At 48.7% G+C, this 17,912-nt stretch overlaps 1 protein-coding gene across 17 annotated transcripts in view; it reads right to left on the bottom strand.

Annotated features, from left to right (window-relative positions):
• The window catches only part of LOC108162264 (potassium voltage-gated channel protein Shaker), a 147,057-nt gene that overhangs the window by 44,085 nt on the left and 85,060 nt on the right, over nt 1-17,912 (bottom strand). Inside the window, exon 1 of one of the 17 annotated variants that reach the window (XM_033397935.1) lies at nt 8,981-9,496. The exons of 13 other annotated variants lie outside the window; for them this stretch is intronic. In XM_033397935.1, coding sequence (XP_033253826.1) covers nt 8,981-9,162 — 182 coding nt within the window. In that variant the 5' untranslated portion in view covers nt 9,163-9,496. Of the gene's footprint in view, nt 1-8,980; nt 9,497-17,912 lie in introns of those variants that run through there. 3 more of the 17 variants (XM_017297001.2, XM_017296937.2, XM_033397979.1) reach the window with 3 other exon arrangements.

Raw genomic sequence — 17,912 nt, 5'->3', positions numbered from 1 at the left:
CTTCCTTCGCCTAGTCGCACTTTTTCGAACTTTTTCGGGCTTTCTTCTTCTTAAAAACTTTCTTTGCGCTTTCTTCTGCTTTCCACACTCTCTGCGCGCTTTCTTCACCGTCTTGTTTCGCCTTTCTTCTCACTTTCTTTTGCACTCACAACAACAAAAATTTGTAGCAAAAATTCTGCTCGATTCTCTCGTTCTCCTTGTGCCTTTTTTTCTTCGTTTTTTTTTTTTTTTTTTACCGTAAGCCAGAACTCAGTTCGACTTTTATTCTTTCTCGCTTTTCGCCTTTCGCGTTCCCGTTATTCGTTTATCGTCTGTCGCTTGTCGCCTGTCGCTGCTGCTTCTTGTTCGCTGCTGCTGCTCTGCTCTGCTGTGCTGCCCCGCGGCAGTATATGGAACGCCACACCACGAATTGGCAATGGAACGGCTAACGGTACACGGTATACGGCACTCAATCAGAGCTTCGGTCTCCGTTTCGGTTTCGGTTTCGGTTTCGCTCGCAAGCTCTTCGGCTCTGCATCCTCGTCGGCATCTACTGTCGGCTGCTGGCTGCGTGAGACTGAAGCGAGCCGCCAACGGTCCAACGGACCAACGGACCAGCGACGCCTTCGTTCGTTTCATTTCCGTTCGTTTCGCATTTCGTGTTTCGTGTGCACCTTCTCTTCCTTGTACTTGTACTTCTGATTCTGCTTCTGTTTCTGCTCTTCTCTGCTGCGCTTTTGTTGATGCTGCGCGCCACCCGCCTTACAGCTGAGTACGGCGGCAGCGCTGGAAGCTTCCACGGTCGCACGGCCGCCTGTCAGCTGGCGGCTAGCAGGAGACGCTTAGGAGCATCCAGGCAATGCCAAAGCCAGTGGCAGTGCCAGTGGTAGTGCCATTCCAGGCTGCCACTGCGAGAGCTTCGCGGGCTTCTGGCTTTGTCCAGATTTTGTCAATGAATAAAGCTCTGCTCAGCTGTCAAAAGCTGCTGAAGGCGAGAGTGTGCGTGTGTCAATGGATCAAATATCGTTCGATATTAGGATAAGCTAATTCCAACCACTCTAATTCGATTATACGCGCTTTTGTTCACTTATTTGCATTGAAATGTTTATTTTAGAAATAAATGATATTCAAAATGAAACCCGAATCCGTTGCAACGGCAGCCTGTGGAATAAAATGGAATCAGAACGCTGTCAACTGTCGACTGTCAACACTGAGAGCTTTAAATGGAAGTCGGAAGCTGTGCGAGGCTGTTGGTAGCTTCGCAGCTTCCAGAGAAAACAAAGTTTCACAGAGGGCGCCAACATGGACCATGCTAGCAGCACCGGAAAGCTTCGACTTTGGCCGGATGCTGGGCGCGCACTCACTTCGGAAGCAAAGGAACTTGAGTGAACAGAAAGCTGAGAACCATCCATCAACGGCACAGTTCACCGCCCCCGTGTGACGTACGAAATCGTTCCGGGGGTGTCCGGCCCCGACTGTCCCCGTCTGACTATCAAGGCTGCAGCCATACACGCGCTCGTCTAATGCGATTAACCCGCCACATGCCACATGCCACATGCCACATGCCGCATGCCGCATGCCTCATTCCCAAAAGCCCAGAGATCCATAAACCCACATACCCACATAGCCGCTAGCCCATGCCGTATGCCGAATGCTACAATCTGCTGCAACAACCATCGCTGCTGTATGGACAAACAACTGAAATTGAGTTCCGTATCCGTACCCGTACCCGTACCCGTACCCGTACCCGTATACGTATCCCCTGCATTCGTACCAAATCAATTAGTCAGGTCAGGCCAGCGTAAAAGGCCAGCCGTGGAAAGGCTCGCTGGGATGTTGGGATGCTGGATGGTAACCAAATTAAGTTTGAACTTTCCCAAGGAGAGAGCACTTTCGAGCCCCCGCTCGTGGCGAGCTGCACTGCAGTGAAGGATACTGATTAAGGATTCAATTGACTGACTGACACCATGAATGCAACCCAAATAGAGAAGACAATAACCCAGGGTTTAGGGACATTCTCGAAAAGTATATATCTCCATATAGCCAGATTGAGTTTTAGAAGGGTTGCACTCTCCCTCCACTTGCAGTTGGAAAGGTGGAAAAGTGGGAGAAGCAGAAAACAATTCAATTAGGAGAGGACTCAATTTAAATTTAAAGAATGAGAAAGATGTCAAGGAGACATCCGACAGGGCGGAAAATCTTCGTTGGACAGCGTTGAGCTTGCAACAAACATTCTTGAGTCGCTGCTGGTTCGTTGAGGTGCAGGCTGAAATGAAATATTTTAACAGCTATTTGCACTTAGCTCTAAGGAATCTTGAGCAGCAATTTCCTGCATTCTTCTTCAATTAACAGAGAACAGAATTTATAACGAATTCCTCCGCATTTTGTAACAGAAGCTATGCCAAAGCAATGTTTCTTAGTCAAGAAAATGTAGCCTGCATTCAATCTGGATTCAAATGATAAGCAGTCACCTTCTCTCCCAAAGATGTCTGCCAATGAGTTTCCAAGGGAAATTTAACTTTAATGAGAATGAGAATGAAATGGGGATTGATACATTTACCGATGACAATTCGCTGGGACTCGATGCCTGGCGGTTCTCAGAGCTGAGAGCTACTCGTACTCGTGCACTCGTTTACGCGTATAAATAATTGCATATCCGAGAGAACTTCCGCATATCGTGGCTGCTTAATCGATTATGTCCTCGCTGAAAAGTATGCCTAAGGACATATAATATCTCTCTCTCTCCCGCTTTATGCATATACATATGTGCTTTGTAATAAATGGGGAGCTCGAATTGCGGTTGCGGCAAACTCGGATTCCATCAATTAGCCAAAGAGGACACAGAGAGGGCAATGTGGCCAGGGAGGCCAGGGAGGCCAGCGAGGCCTGGCCGGAATTTATTTTTGGCAATAGTCGAAAGAGGAACAGCACAATGAAAAAGGCCCAGTGACGTACACGCACACGCATAGCCGCAATACCAATACCAACAACGGCAACGGCAACGGCAACGGCAACGGCAGTGGATAGCAAGGATAATGGCTTTAGTCGGGGATGCACTTAACCGCAGTCCAATCTGAAACTCAAACCGAAACTGAAACTCAAACTAAAGTCAAAGACTGTGTGGAGCTCATGAAATTTTTAGTGTCTTGTTTTACATTTGTAACCCATCGCCATTCCGGCACCGCCCCCCCTCTCTCGCCGCACCTTTCCCCTGCATTCGGTTGCTGCATCCTGTTTTTCTTTTTTCTGCTCTTGCCCTCTTTCGTTTCGGGCTTTCGCTCGCCTGTTAAGCTGCCAAATTTATGGCAAACCATTCCCCCCAGATCGGAGAATGGAAAGTGGCGGAGGCAGGAGGGTGGGGCGGAGGCTGAGAATTTTGTGTCTGCTTAACGAGGATAACAATAAAGAACTCGGCCAGGACTCGGTCGGAGGCGGGCTCTCGTTATGTGCATTCGGCGAAGAAGCCCTGTCGCATCGAATTAACGTTCTCTGTGGGAGGAGGAGGAGCTCATATCACAGCTGTCTGAAACCGAAACTGAATCGGAATCTAAAGCATCGTTTCATTAGGAATTCCTCAAACATTGAATCCATGAACAGAACTATTTTGAGTTGTTTTTTATGTACATACTCGTATGTTACAAAAATATTTCAATGAATGTCGGCCTCAGAAACCCTTTTGCAGAATTTGAAAACCATTTTAATTGGTTATAAAAACGGGCAAGGCCTACGAGTGGCTAAATATACAACAAATACAGGCATAGAACGGAATTGTTGGCTGCATTCAAGTTGAAGCACTCGCCAAACAAATAGTGGATGCCGAAATGTGGTTTCAATTTTGATTTGTGATACCAAGCGAAAGAGCAAAAGCCCTATTTGATCGAAAATACATGCTGCTAGGGCCAACTAAAATGAAGGAGGACTGAGACGGGGCTGTGATCCCTGCCATAGGGAGGGATGCCAGATGGAGACATGCATCTCATATTCCGCCATTGGTGCAATTACAACGGACAGCAGCAACTCAACAACGATTCAACAAGAAATGTTGCCCGAAGCTTTGGCCGACTTTCCTGGCTGGCTCTGGGCCGGCTCCTGGCCCTAGGACTGGGGCTATGTGACAGAGACCCTCTCAGGAGCCCGAAGCAACTGCATAAAATATGCGACCAGAGGGGAGACACACACACACACAGAGAGAGACGACACAAAATATACATATTTTTGGGCAAAGAGCCGCAGAAAAGAAAAATGAGGCAAAGCCGCCAGAGCCATCGAGATGGGGCACCGCCGAACATTTGTGCAGCGCAGCAAAACAACGTGCAAAATTTATGGCAAGTTCTTTGCGCGAGCGAGCAAGCGAGCTGCAAGGGCAGTGGCAGGGGCAGGAACAGAATTGGCGCCACACAACGAAGGACTAGCGGCGGTTGAGGATTTGAATGTGGATGAGAGTTGGAGGGCCTTTCGAGGATGGCGGAGTCTGCTCATCGTCGCTGCATCGTTTTGCCGTCCGTTCAAATTGCTTGTCACTTCCGGCCGCCACTCTTTCTCCCTCTGTCTCTCTGTCCCTCCCTCTTTCCATCTATCTTTCGATTTCTCTGTGTTTTTTTTTTGTTCACATATTCACCCGATGGTACTAGTGCCCGGTAGAGTGTGAAATATGGCTGGCGCTACAAAGTTGGCCTTCGATTTTTCATACCAATCGCATATTTATATTGGCAGCGAACGCCACTCTTTCACCCTGCCACTTTGGCACTCTGCATCTACCCGTCGCTCCACTTTCCCCAACTTTCCCCACTTTCTCTCGATTATGCAAGCAAGGAAGTTTCTTTTGCCAAGTTGCCTTTTGTGGCATTTCCCCGCCCGACAACTCCAAAGGGGCTGGCGGAAAACTCCCAAAAAATAGAGAATGAAAAGTTTTCTCTTGTTGTTTTTGCATTTCCATCGCCAAACTGTATTTTGTCGATAATTTATTGGTGTTTAAGCGGGCAATCGATAATTTTGATAACGACTTGCGTTAGTTTATTGCCTAACTGGTTATGTAAATGAGATTTCTGGGGATATTTATGGGTTCAGAAGCGCGAGCTTTAGATTCAGCGAACAATACAAGTAAGGGGATCAGCTAGGCGATAAAATTCAACCATAATTTATCGATACTTAAGTGTATTTTGATTGGTCGATTGCTTATAGATTTATCGACATTTATCTATATTTGGGTGAGGGAGTAACGATATACTTTATAGAACCAGTGATTCCCAAGCATTTCTCTCCCACTTCCTCTCTCTCTCTCTGTCTCTGCCATCCTCTCTGCTCTTCTCTTCATGGCTGATTGCAGTGCGAATGCACGTGAGTGTCTGGCACGTAACCTCAATATGCAGGGACGCAGGTGGAGCAGGCTGACAGCAGCTGCTTTGCTGCTCGCCTCCTGGGGCACCGACTGCTGCCGTACTCCAAAGCCATTCCCCATGCCCCGTAGCCCTCCCGCTGCCCCCTGTCTCTCTCGTATTTAGCTCGATTTAAATGTGTGTCATGCTGTTAATTTGCAGCACGACCGCCAGCGGCGGCAGCCAAAGGACCAGCTGACTCTGTCTGGCCCGGGACAGAGGTGTGAGGTGGAAGAACTACGTGTGCGAGGAGTGGGACACGCCGGCGACGCCTCGGCTGGGTTGTGCGGCCCGTCGTCAGCCTGTCTGCGGCTCAGAGACTCTCTGACAGCGTCGGCAGCCCGTCAGCCCAGCAGCTTGATGCTCTTGGCAGGCAGTTGGCAACTGCATCCATGGCGAACGGGAGGCGGCCAAAAGGCAGACGAGATCCGCACAGCCGGAGCATTTGTCAACGTCATTAGTTGCACTCTGAGTGCTTGAAATGGGAATGGATCCACAAAGCGGCTGCAGCATCCCCCATCCCATAATCAACATTAATCGGCTTAAGAGTGTGTCTGCCAATCACTCAATGAAGCTAAAGGATTGCCGAGCAGAGGACCCCGGCTACAGCTGTATTTGCCGCACCATCTGCTCACCGAAAAGTGTGCGACGAATATATCAAACTTAATTAATTGCAATCGTTCTTGTTTATTAAGCTGCTGGCAGCCGCACATTCGTCTGAGAGACGTGAAGATTCATATGTTGGCCCAGCAACAGCAGGAGCTTCAATTCGATTCAATCCGAATGCCAATCGATGGCTCTCCTGCCGCAACAATGCCACATTTGCACATTTCCACATTGCCACATTGCCACAGTGTTCCAAAAACCCGAGACTTCAGCTGCCGCTTGAGCTACGAGTGCATCTGATCTGTCGCAAAAGTACGAGACTACGAGAGCGTGCAATGAATGCCGAGTGGGTCGGTCCCCTTTGGCAATTAAATGAATTTCAATGAGAATGAGACTGAGAATGAGGGAATGCCAATGGAACGCTCGTTGGCGAATGCCTCGTTGTCGCGACATTCTGTCTCAATAGCAGCTGCCACGCCCACCGCTCCACCGCTTCATTGCTTCAATGGTCCACGGCTCCAATACGGTCCACGGTCCACGGTCCACGGTCCACTGGGTAACAGAGCCTAGCTAAATTCAGGGACATAAACCAGCCCGCCCAAAACAAGAGCCACGGAAAGAGGAGCTACTGACACTAATGCAACAAAATTGAAGTAGAGACAAGTGGAAATGTCCTTGAGGATGCTGCACAGACACAGTGGCACACACACACACACATGGGCCACTGCTTAACCGATTCTCCCTCCTCCTGCTCTTCTCCCACTCTGAAGCTCCCTTTTTATGGCCGCCAGAGTTTTCCTCTTTGGCGACTGCTGCAGCACTGTGACGTCACTTGAGACACACACACACACACACACACACACACACATACAGCAAAAGCAATGGAGTTGAAGGGAGCTAGAGAGAGAGAGAGGAAAAGCGGCTTGGGAAAAGCCTGAGAAATGTGTAAATTGCTGCTGCATTTTGGGCATGTTTAATGTAATTACCAAAAGGCTTTCAGTGCACATTCACACACACACACACGCTCGTTCGGTCCTGCCACACCTCTTACGGGACTCCGACTCCGCCCCCTTTGGCATTCCGCCAAAAATATCATTCTATAAAATACGAGCTTAAGCACAAGCACACGAAAGTCCAATAAGAAACTTCTCCAACGGCAAAAAAAAAGAACCAACAGAAAAAAAAATTGGAGAAAAAAGAATGGCGCACTGGAAAATCATCCCTCCGCACCGCGCCCCTACATTCACCCCTACATGTGCCCCTCCCCCCCCCCGTAACCGTGTGGTCGCCAAAAGTTTCTAGGAGGCTTTTGAGCGAATCCAATGCATTTATGGGCGGCGTACTCCACATGGATTTTGGATTGGGATAAGGGCGAAAGGAGACAAGACAGAGAGGATGTGGGGGTGTGGTAGAGTAGAGGGATGGGGCGGGGGCCCTTGCAACTTGAACAAAATACAATTTTTGGCTCACGTTTAGCTTCTTCACAGTTTTCCCTCTTTTATTTTGTAGCAAACGAAAGATACACACAACAGCAGCTACAGATACAAATGCAGATGCACAGATACAGAGATACATTGGCCGGGCTGCCTGGGAACTACAACGGGAGGAGGTGGCGGAGAAGACGGAGTCAGAGTCAGACGGAGACGGAGACGGGATCAGCTTTCAACCCCGTGCCAGTTGCCAGTTGCCGTTTGCCCGACCGAGCTGTAGATACAAATGTATCTAGATGGAAGTTTCGCTTTCTCCTTCTCTTTGTTCTTGATTTAGTTTACTTTAGTCACGTTTATTGCGCTTTTAGGACAAGTTCCTCCGCACACACCCCGCCACATTCAGCATTCCCACTGCAGATCCAAGAGCAGGCGCCACTTGAAGGGGCAGCTGAGGAGCCGGCCTCGTTTTATTCATTTGACGGCCGCCTGGCAGGTGCAAGAAACGCCATCTGTTCCGGTAAACGAATCCTTTATGCTGCAGCCGAGCAAACAACTTCGACTGTTCATCTTTATTTGATTGTGCGGCAGCATGGGCACCGGATACACGGACTGCCAAACGGAGATGGGCAAACCAGAAGATGGCTAAACCAGCTAGATATGGGAGCCGGCTGTGTCGACTGGACACTTCAGAAAACGTGTGACAATTGTTGCAACAAGGTTCAATAGCGCCCCCACTCCTGAGTTGTCAAACGCCATGTTCGTCGTCCATGTCCATGCCCCGTGAAGTCCTCAAAAAGAAGGTAGCTCCTGCTCGTGCTCCTACTTCCACTCCTGTTCAGCCCGTGCAGTCGATGGGTAACAGCCAACTGCCAATAGCCGTGGAGTATCAAAGTCCCGTAGCTTTGATCAGCAAGAGGAGGATCTAGACGACCGAGCAATTCCAGATCCAAGGAAGCGTGCCACCCTTGAGGATAAGCAAAATGTTCCAAGTGAGGATGCGCCTTGGACGTACCAGCTGACCAGCTGAGACTTGCTACAACATAGTCTACATTCTCAAAGAGGGCATTGGCCTTGGCTCTGGCCCTGGCATCCTTCAGGTGAAGTATGGAGACTTCTGCCGGGGTCTCTTCTCTACTTCAAAAGGGTGATGGGAAGTAGTCATACAAACAACTCTCACTGTACTTCCTCTGTACCCTCTCTCCCAGCTTATGTTTTATGAATGAATACGATTTTCGATTATTCGGATTCGGATTCTTCCTTTTGGTGCGACCAGGGAGACTGATCCACACGCAGTGCTTCCGTTTTGGTTCCATATAGTATAAAAACGTCTACAAACTTCAGTGTGAAAGTCGGCGGGAAAGTGGCACTCCATTTTGTGGCAAGCACCTATGGGGTGGTGCTATGGGGATGTCCCGCTTGAGCAGCCAATGGCAGGGACACTGTGAAAAGAGTTCTACTGTCAAACTGCATAGCCCCAAGATGCATTCAGATGTATGGGAGGAAGACCTCCCATAGGCCTGGTTATGTGAATAAGTATTGTGTTTGGTTGATTTAAAAAATGTTAAGGCTAGAGTTAAGGTTAAGGCATACCCGTAACCATCGAGCGAGTTGCGCTGGAGATGCTGTTCGCGGAGCTGCAGCTTTCGCTCGGCGATCTTCTTCTGCTCCTCCTTCTGCTCGAGCTGCTCCTTCTGGTGTTGCTGCTGCTGCTGCTGCTTCTTGCGGTGCTGGCGATCCTCGCCGAGGCCATACAGGCCGGCAACGGCGGCCATGCCACCTCCCGTTCACCAGATGGCCGCCAAAGACGCGCCCCGCCGCCACTGGGCCCGATGATGATGATGATGCTGCACGGATACCGACACCACCACCACCGCCACCGCCGGCACCTGCTCGATCACTGTGGGTCACACACTGCCGCGAATCACTTCCGTGCTTCACTGCCGATTGTTGTTTCTTTTGTCACTAGGTGCATCGATCGATTGCACTTACATTTCCCGCTCTGCTCTTAGTTGCTTTCATTTTTATTTGGTTTTAATCTGGGATGCAGGATGTAGGACGTAGGATGCTAGATGAATATTGTCACTGCTCTCTCGATCTGTATGGGCCATGGAGGGGGTATCATTGCCTATTGGGCGGGTGGGGGGCTGCTTATTGCTCCAATTCTATCTAAAATACAGGTGTTCCAAACGGGACAGATGGCTGGCGGCACTGTATCGATTTGGATGTTGCCGCACAGTCCCGCAGGGCTGTGTACGCCCATTGCGTAATGCCAGCCCATAATTGCATCGTTGTGCCCCCGCATTTGTTGTTTGTTTTCCGCTTAGATTGAAGCATAAGGTCGGGCGGGGAGTGGGGAGCTGGGAGTGGGGAGTGGAGAGCGGGGAGCAGGGGCTCTCAGCCAAACAAAAGCTCGTTCCTGGCCTCCTGCCCGAATGAAAGCGAATCACATCAAATCAAATCGAACAGAGTCGAATTGAATTGAATTGAATCGAATTGAATTGAATCGAAATCGCAATCAACCCAACCCAAGGCAAACAGAAACCGAAACATAAGCACACGCAGACGCACACACAAAAAGCGGCTCCGAATGGCGGCATGAGGTGAGCGCGTAACGCGTGGCATGTGGCATGTTGAACGGGCCATTATCTATTATCAAAATGGTATTCAGAATCCATCGCCCAAAATTGCCTTGGAAATCCACCGCCCAAGACACCCCTTCCCCAATCGAATCCCCGGGACCCTATCCCTATCCCAGGCCACCAGGCGCCAAGCAGCAGGCACCTCTCATCTCATTATGACTGACACTTTCCCAAGATGCCAAATTGCAGTTTTGCGACGACTCAAGCGGCATTTAATAAGCCAAAGGGTTGCAGGGTGGCGGAAATTGCTTCCGTGTTGAAATTGAGTTAACAATGCCCTCCCCCACACACACACACAAGTGAGAAGGGGTGGGTGGGGTAGGGGATACTTTATTGATTTATGCGCGGCACCCCCCTCACATCACATCACGTATACGCCTCGTGCCGACCAATGCTTTGCCTCTGCTGCACTAATCTCGCTCGGCAGATGGTGGCTCGGGGGTTCGGGGTGTTCGGGTGTACGGCGGGTGCTTCGAGTGGGTGATGATGTCTTGTGGGTGTGGGTGTGAGTGTGCCATTGGCTCGTGCCATCGGTGGGTGGTTGGGTGTATGGGTGCATGGGTGCTGGTGTGGTCATGTGGTGGCGGCCATTAAGTGACAGTTGGCCGGCTGCACAGAGGCTTAAAATGCAATGCCAAACACTTGCGTTGACGTCGGGTGTTCATGTAAGCGCATTAACTCATACAGCGAACGGATGCAAAGGCGAGCGGCAGGTGGTTCCATGCCACACACAGACGAGGCGCTGGTAATGGCGGGGCATAGGCCTCTAGCACCCATCACCCAGCAACCAGCCAGCGGCAAGCGGCAAGCGGCAAGGTCAGGGCCAAAGCGAGGGACAAGTCCAATGGCCATTCAATTATATCTGTCTTTCCCACTCCCACTGCCTTGTGTGTGTGAGTGTGTGGGAGTGTGCGGGCACAGACAGGAAAATAGGGGAATAAATGGGGGTCTGTTGTCTGTGCTGGTTTGGGGGGTGACAGTGACAGTGTCTGGGGTGATCGGACCCCCTGTGCATCGTAGTTCAGTGGCTTACAAGTATGCTCATACGAGTATCCGACCGTGCTTTCTCCCTCTCTCCTGCCGTTCACCTGTCGCTGGCTGAAAGTTATTCCAGACATCCATGCAGCTTTCCATCTCCCACTCTTTGGCTTGGTTTCGCTTGGATACACCGATTCAGAGGTATCTATATATTCTGTTTAAGTACAGCTAAAAGATATGCCAAATATTTCCAGGCAGGATTTACCTCCCTCCCTCCCGCAAATCACATAAATTCTTGAATTTATTTCCATTCAGATAGCAGCTTTTTCAGATTTTTTCCCCCCCAGCATTCTGTCTCTCTCTCTCTCTCTGTAGTACTCTGCTCATCAATATTATCTTTAATCTGACTCTGAATCTGAATCAGATGCGGCATGCCACACGGATGTGGCGGAGGCATGCATGGCGGTCGTGGGGGACCGGGTTCTCTCTGCCCAAAAAACCCATTCAGCTCGTTATTAAATTAGAATCAACTTAATTAAATGAGAGTCGCTTTGCGAGCGTATGCGTGTGTGTGCCTGTGTGCTTGTGTGAGTGTCGAAGCACAAAATACGCGTTGAAGCGCATCTAGGCGCACACACACACACGCGCGCTCTCCATTCTCCACGCTCCATCCCCTTCCCCCACTGCTTTTAATTGAGTTTTGTGCTAATTTGAAAGCAATAAAATAAAGCGAGCTCCATGACCAAGAAGAATGAAGTGACGGGGGGCGGGGGCGGGGGCTTAAACGGTGGGCTTGGTGGTAGAGATTGGGCGACGCGACTCCCTGTGGTCGTTGCCCAAGCCCGTATAATGCGTATTTAATGCGCTCTTCCAGCAGCGACATCCTTTTTCAAAACTCTATTTTCCACTATTTTTTTGCACATTGTTCGGACAACAGGTAAATGAAATTTGTGGCAACAAAACGGGGCAGGTGGGAGTGGTTCAGTGAATTCTGCGGTTCGAAGCTCTATGGCTAGAGGAAGACATTGCTTGTTCAGGGGAAAATGCAATTAGGAAATTTCATATGAAATTGCATTTCCCAGAAATTTCGTGTGGGAATTTTACTAAAATGAAACAGAATCTATTTTTCTTGGAAAAACCACAGAAATTTGCATTCGACCGGCAATCGAATAAACCCACAAAAACATAGATATAGAGTAATCGCCAGAGAGTGGAGATGGCTAAAGAAGTTGTTTTGATAATGAATCAGATTTTGCAGTTAAAATTTTTGGGACAGGCAGCAGGACTCCTAGGATCCCTGCTACGAAATTCGCTTCCTGTCGGTTGGTCGGTCGGTCGACAGCCAGATAAAATCTATTCTAAAATGCACAAAAAACTAAATTATTCAAACTAATGACAAGCCTCTCCCTGTGAGGGGTGGGGCAGAGGGGCGTCTCTGCACATCGCTCTGTCCATCTCTGCCTCTCTGTGGCCGTGCTCTTTATGTGCTCTGTGTTCTGTGTTCTGTGCTGGGGCTATATTTATGCACTGTACGAAAACGAATATATATAAGAGGAATATAGTTGAGGGATCCCCGTGGTGCCATAAACATTTCCAAGCGTTTTCGCTTTCCTTTCCCCTGTTTTATGCACAAATTATTGTTTTATGCATACAAGACACGGGGGACACCAGCCAAAAGGGGTACAGGAATGGATGGATGGATGGATGGATGTGGGAGAAGCTGCTTAATCTGCGCTTCATGGGGATGGTCTTTGAGGCGTGGCTGTGGGACAAAGAGAGGGGGCTGTGCGGTTTGCTTGGATTGTGGTTGCGGTTGCGGCGCTTGCGGTTGTCCCCCGAACATTCCGATTGATTGATTTGTCGCCAGGAGATGCATCCAAAGCGCAAATGCATCGAACAGGAGATACAGATACAGAGAGAACGAGAGAGAGAGAAAAAGAGAGAGAGAGAGAAAGAGATAAAGAGGCAGGAAGGCATCGACAAAAGCCAACTAAACGAAAATCATTTACCAAAGGCAAATACTACATTTATCGATTCCTAAATGACAGCGGAAATGCCAATGCGATGACGAGACGTGGGGGCGTACGGATAAATGTGGGGTTAGGCGGTGGCCAAAGGTTGGGTAAACCACCAAGCGGAGAGAATCGGTAGGTGGAGTTGTACGATTGGAGGTGGAAGGAGCCCAATAAATTGGAAATGACAGACAAGCGCCCAACAAAATATCAGACCTGACGTGCGGTGAAAGAACAAAACAACAGAAAAAAAAACAGAATGGAACAGAACGGAAAGCAAAGGAAAGGAAAAACGCGATTCGCTGCGTGCGTGTCTGGTCATTCCCCTTGGTCATGCACCAGTCACCGCAGACTGGAAAAACACCTGCACCACTCCACCCCCCCAACCGACGCCCCGACATGCCACCCACGCCACCCACTTCACCCCCCACGATTGCGCGATTCCCATCTGAAGAGTAAACAAATCAAAGTTAGGCACAAAAACATGCCAGCAAATGAAGAATTGATGCCTTTTCCCCCCGAAGAATGTTTACGCATTTCGGTGGAGGATTTGGGCAATTGTTTGGGGGGACTGCCACTCCCACTGCTCGTAATTGCCCTAATGGCAGAACAAAACTTCGATTGAACATTTTTTGCAATTGTCAATTATCGAAATGAATCACAAATGGGCAATAAGGCAATTATTATATATACTCCGTTAATTTCCAGCTGCCATTTGGAAACCGATTCGAAATTAATAACCTCCTCTGTGGCCAGGTGAAAGCATCGATTCGAAGTTTCACAATGGACTCGTAGCACGGAGCCCTTTAATTTTAATTCATTTTTAATTAAAAATTCATGCAAAACGTCTGCAGGGAAATTGCATTTTTGGATCCGAAAACACACACACACACACACACACTTTTGCTTCACTTATTTTCCAGTCCAGTCCCAGTCTCCCGGCCCCCACGCCCCATCGTTTTGTTTATATATGCGAATATTGTTGGTTAGGTCAACAGTGAATATATAGATACGCACATACATATGCATATGAGTATAATATTTTAAGCAAATACGAGCATACGAGACTTTTTCTTCTTAATTTAAATATCTTTGGTGGTTTTGTTTTGCAGTTTTTTGCTGCCAGCTGAATCATAAATTGGTTTTAATTCCAATTTCATTTGAAAGCTGCATTCGAAATGGGGTAATTCATTGGCAGCAAGGCTCTGCACTGAACCAATACCCTATCTGCAATGGTATCGAGGGAAAGCCTTCCATTATTGTATCGCTTTCAGCCGAAGCTCGACCTCTAATCGAGAGCCGAGACAAAGGGGAAATTAGGAGCCAATTTGCCCACCTGTGCTGACATGCTGGGCAAGCTTTCTGAATTCATAAAACTGCTTAAAGTGGTAAAACTGCTTGACAAAGTCACAGTTTTGCTGGCCTTCCAACACACACACACACACACGTGCCTCCCCCTTCCGGCCGCCCCTCTTGTGCTGAACGGAGAGGGATAATTGACGCACGCACAGAGAGGCTCTCACATACGATACACATACTCGTATTTATGATCCTGGGCAGGACTTTGGAGTTTCCGTCACCTTTTCAAATGCAGAACAAGGGTTGGGGGGGGGGGAGGGAGGGGTCGGAGTGAAGAGTTGTGGGCTTTCACAATTAATTTACCACAATTTCAAATCAAGTGTAGCTGTGAGTAGATTGAAAGGTTCTCTAAAGACAGCCGACGCAAGCCTTTAGCTCGACTGCCCCAAAAAGTAGGCAATGGATTTTGTAATTCCCCTCAAAGCCTTCCCTGCTGCCCGTTCCCCGCTGTAGTCGATGGGACAGCATTTTGTGTGTGTTATTTTCGGCTTGCTAATACCATTAAAACTTTTTTTGTCTAACAGACCAAAGCCAGCGGCAATGAGCGTGCCGACGGGGGACGGAGACAGCAATAATGTAAAAGAGAGGGACACAAGAGCAGCAAAAACAATGTAGCAATGTAGAACAACAAGAACTACAAGGGCGAGTCACAGTTTTGGGGCATGCCACAGAGCACAGAGCGCAGGGCCAGGCCAGAGACGAACAATTAAGTTTGAGTTTAGTTTTGGAACTGCCTCGAATAGTTCCATGCCCAGCACTCAGACAGAGTGGGAGAGCGGTAGAGCGGAAGAGGGACTGACCCCAGGAGCCCCCATGCCCAGCATGCCCCCCGCCATACCCAGTGTGCGCCCTCGACACAGGAAGCGGCAGAGGAAGAGGAACTAGTAACAATGTTGCTGGTTATTAACATTTATAGTTTCGTGTCGAGTCGAGTTGAGTCCCTGTCTATCTTTCTCCCTGTCTCTCCCTATCTCTCTCTGTCCTTCTCTGTCGTGGCCCGAAAGGCCACGCCTATCTGTTTCATACATACTACCTCTTCTCTGTCTCCCTGTCTCCCTATCTCTAGCGCTTTCTCTTGCTCGTTCTCTAAGCCCCTCCTGCTGTCCGGTGCTGGTCCTGGTCCTGGTCCTGGTGCTGGTGCTGGTGCTGGTGGAAATTTGTAAGCTGAACAAACGGACTGACGGACTGACTGACTGAAAATACTTCTGTGCCATTACGGAGAGTATATTGATTGGGACCAGCCGTTGGCCAAGCACAAAAGATACCATTACCAGGGTATATCTGGCTTCGGCTCCCTTCATTTCTTATTCTTTTCTTAAGTTATGGCTTGGCGGCGGCACGTGACTTTCAAATTTTTGACTGGTCGTGTGAAAGTTTTTGCTGTGGCCAGGAAACGCGTTCCATTTAATGAACTCTCTCTCCCCGCACACACACTTAGAGAGGCGGAAAGAGAGAGAGAACGAGACGCAAGGAAACAGAAGGAGAGTAGGAGAGAGAGGTGCAGGGGGGGGGGCTGAGGGCTGAGGGCACACACATATGCAAATGACTTCGAATCGATGACGAAAATTAGGCTGCACAAATTTAATTAGGCTAAGTGCAATGGAAATCAATGAGCCCTAACCAGAAAGTGTGGGGCACAGGGGCACTGGCACAGGGGCTCGGTGATGAGCGAACACCTGCCAACTGCCACCTGCCACCTGCCACCTGCCACCTGGCCCCCATTTTCTTTTTCTTTCGAAACAGCGCCCCCCGTCCCCGTATTTTAATTAAGTGCGGAAAAGAAAAAGAAGCCTTCGGTCGAAAGAGTCCTTTGCCCCCTGCGGCAGCAACTGTTCGCTGATTCTTTTTGCATTTGTTTTCGCGAACGATGATGTTGCCGTTGCTGTGGTTGTTGCTGCTGCTGTTGCATGTGGTTGTTGCCTGTATCGATTTTGCCTACCAAAAAGCAGCGGGGATCGGCCCAAGGGAAACCAGAGCTCTCTTTCTCTCCCTCCCAGTATCCCTCCGATTTCCCTGCTGGAACTTCCTTATGGTCAGGCAGTGTGTTGCACCTGTCGCGGTGTGAAAGCGCCGGCCATGGGTCATATCGTTGTTGCGCGGGACGCCACGCCATAGAGCACAATACGGTTTTTATAGACCCGCACAGCAGCAGCAGCAGCGGCAGGGCCTACGGCTTTGGCTCTGGCTTTGGCTGTGGCTTGACATTCGCCGTTCTGTTTTTTATGTTAATTTTTATTGCTCATTTTTATTGTTTCTTGTTGCCTGGGCTCCCTTTTTTCATTGCTCTTTCCACGGCTACTTGGAATTAATTTTATTTCATTTGTGATTTCGTCTTGTTCTACTTCTGCTTTGACTTCTACTTTTGCTTTTGCTCCTGTTTCTCTTTCTTTACCCTAAGCTTCTTCTGGTTACTTCTCTTGCTTTGGGGACTGCTCATTTAATTTCGCTTAATTTGCTCGTTACTACCATGTTCCTACGCACATATAGGTCCTTTTGCACTCTTGTATTTCTCGTGAGTCCATTAGCATATTTTAAAATACAAGTGAAACCAACCACGAAGACCCAAACGATTACGACGCCTACAATTATTCCAATTATGCGAAACTATCAATTATTTTCCCTTCCCACTCCGATTCGGCGGGGCAGAGAGATACGCCCAATGGGGCGGGGCGTATGGGTAATGTGAGGCCAAGCATTTTCAAACTCCACCGAGGAGAGAAAGGCGGACAGAAGGGAACTATCAAGCTCTTCAGCTACCACTATGAACCCCCATTCTTTACCCCACGAATCAAAGCAACTTTTTCTGATTTGGGGCTTTGAAAATGTCTTAAAGGAAAATATTTCTTTTGTTTTCATATTTTATTTGTATAGGTGCACTATTCAGGCGTCCTTTGAGGCATTGCCCATAAGAATCTCTTTGAAAGCCTAATATTTTTTTTTCAGACGGTAAAGTGCTCAGGTCCGCTTTGCTAGACGTCAGATTACTGTGGGACTAGATCAAGTGAAATATTTTTGAGAATCTTTTCTCAATTGTCGATTGATTGCCGAACTGCTACGCTCTTCAGTTCTATCCTACGTTGTCTAAAAATATTTTTTAATTAGTGAAAAGAATGATTTGTATAGCTTCTGTTTTTGCAACGACTTTCCACAGGCTTCCATCGGCAGGGAGGGGGGAACTTTTCATTTTATGCGAGTGAAAATGAGGTCCGGGCTTCGTGTTGATGTTTATTCAACTTGGAAACGAGGGTGCGTGCAAATGGCAATGGAAATGGAATTGGAGGTGAAACGGAGGTGGCAATGGAGGTGGGGCTGTGAGTTGTGGAACTGGCGGTCTAATGCAGTGCCTTGTGCATAATTGAAATGCATCCACTGCCTTCAGAGGCCTCCGCCTCTCTCTTCTCCTCCCCTTTCCTCCCTGAGCTGCTGCCATTCGCAGGACTTGCGGGAGAGACAGACGGGTTACTCGGGCTTAAAAAGGCCAAATGCTAATCGATTGCGAAATTCGAATCGAATTCCTATTTAAGCATTAATGAA

The sequence above is a fragment of the Drosophila miranda genome, chromosome XL (genome assembly GCF_003369915.1).
Source record: "Drosophila miranda strain MSH22 chromosome XL, D.miranda_PacBio2.1, whole genome shotgun sequence".
In the NCBI taxonomy this organism is placed as follows: domain Eukaryota; kingdom Metazoa; phylum Arthropoda; class Insecta; order Diptera; family Drosophilidae; genus Drosophila; species Drosophila miranda.
The sequence above is the reverse complement of the archived record's forward strand: the minus strand, read 5'-3'. Positions and strand labels throughout refer to the sequence as shown.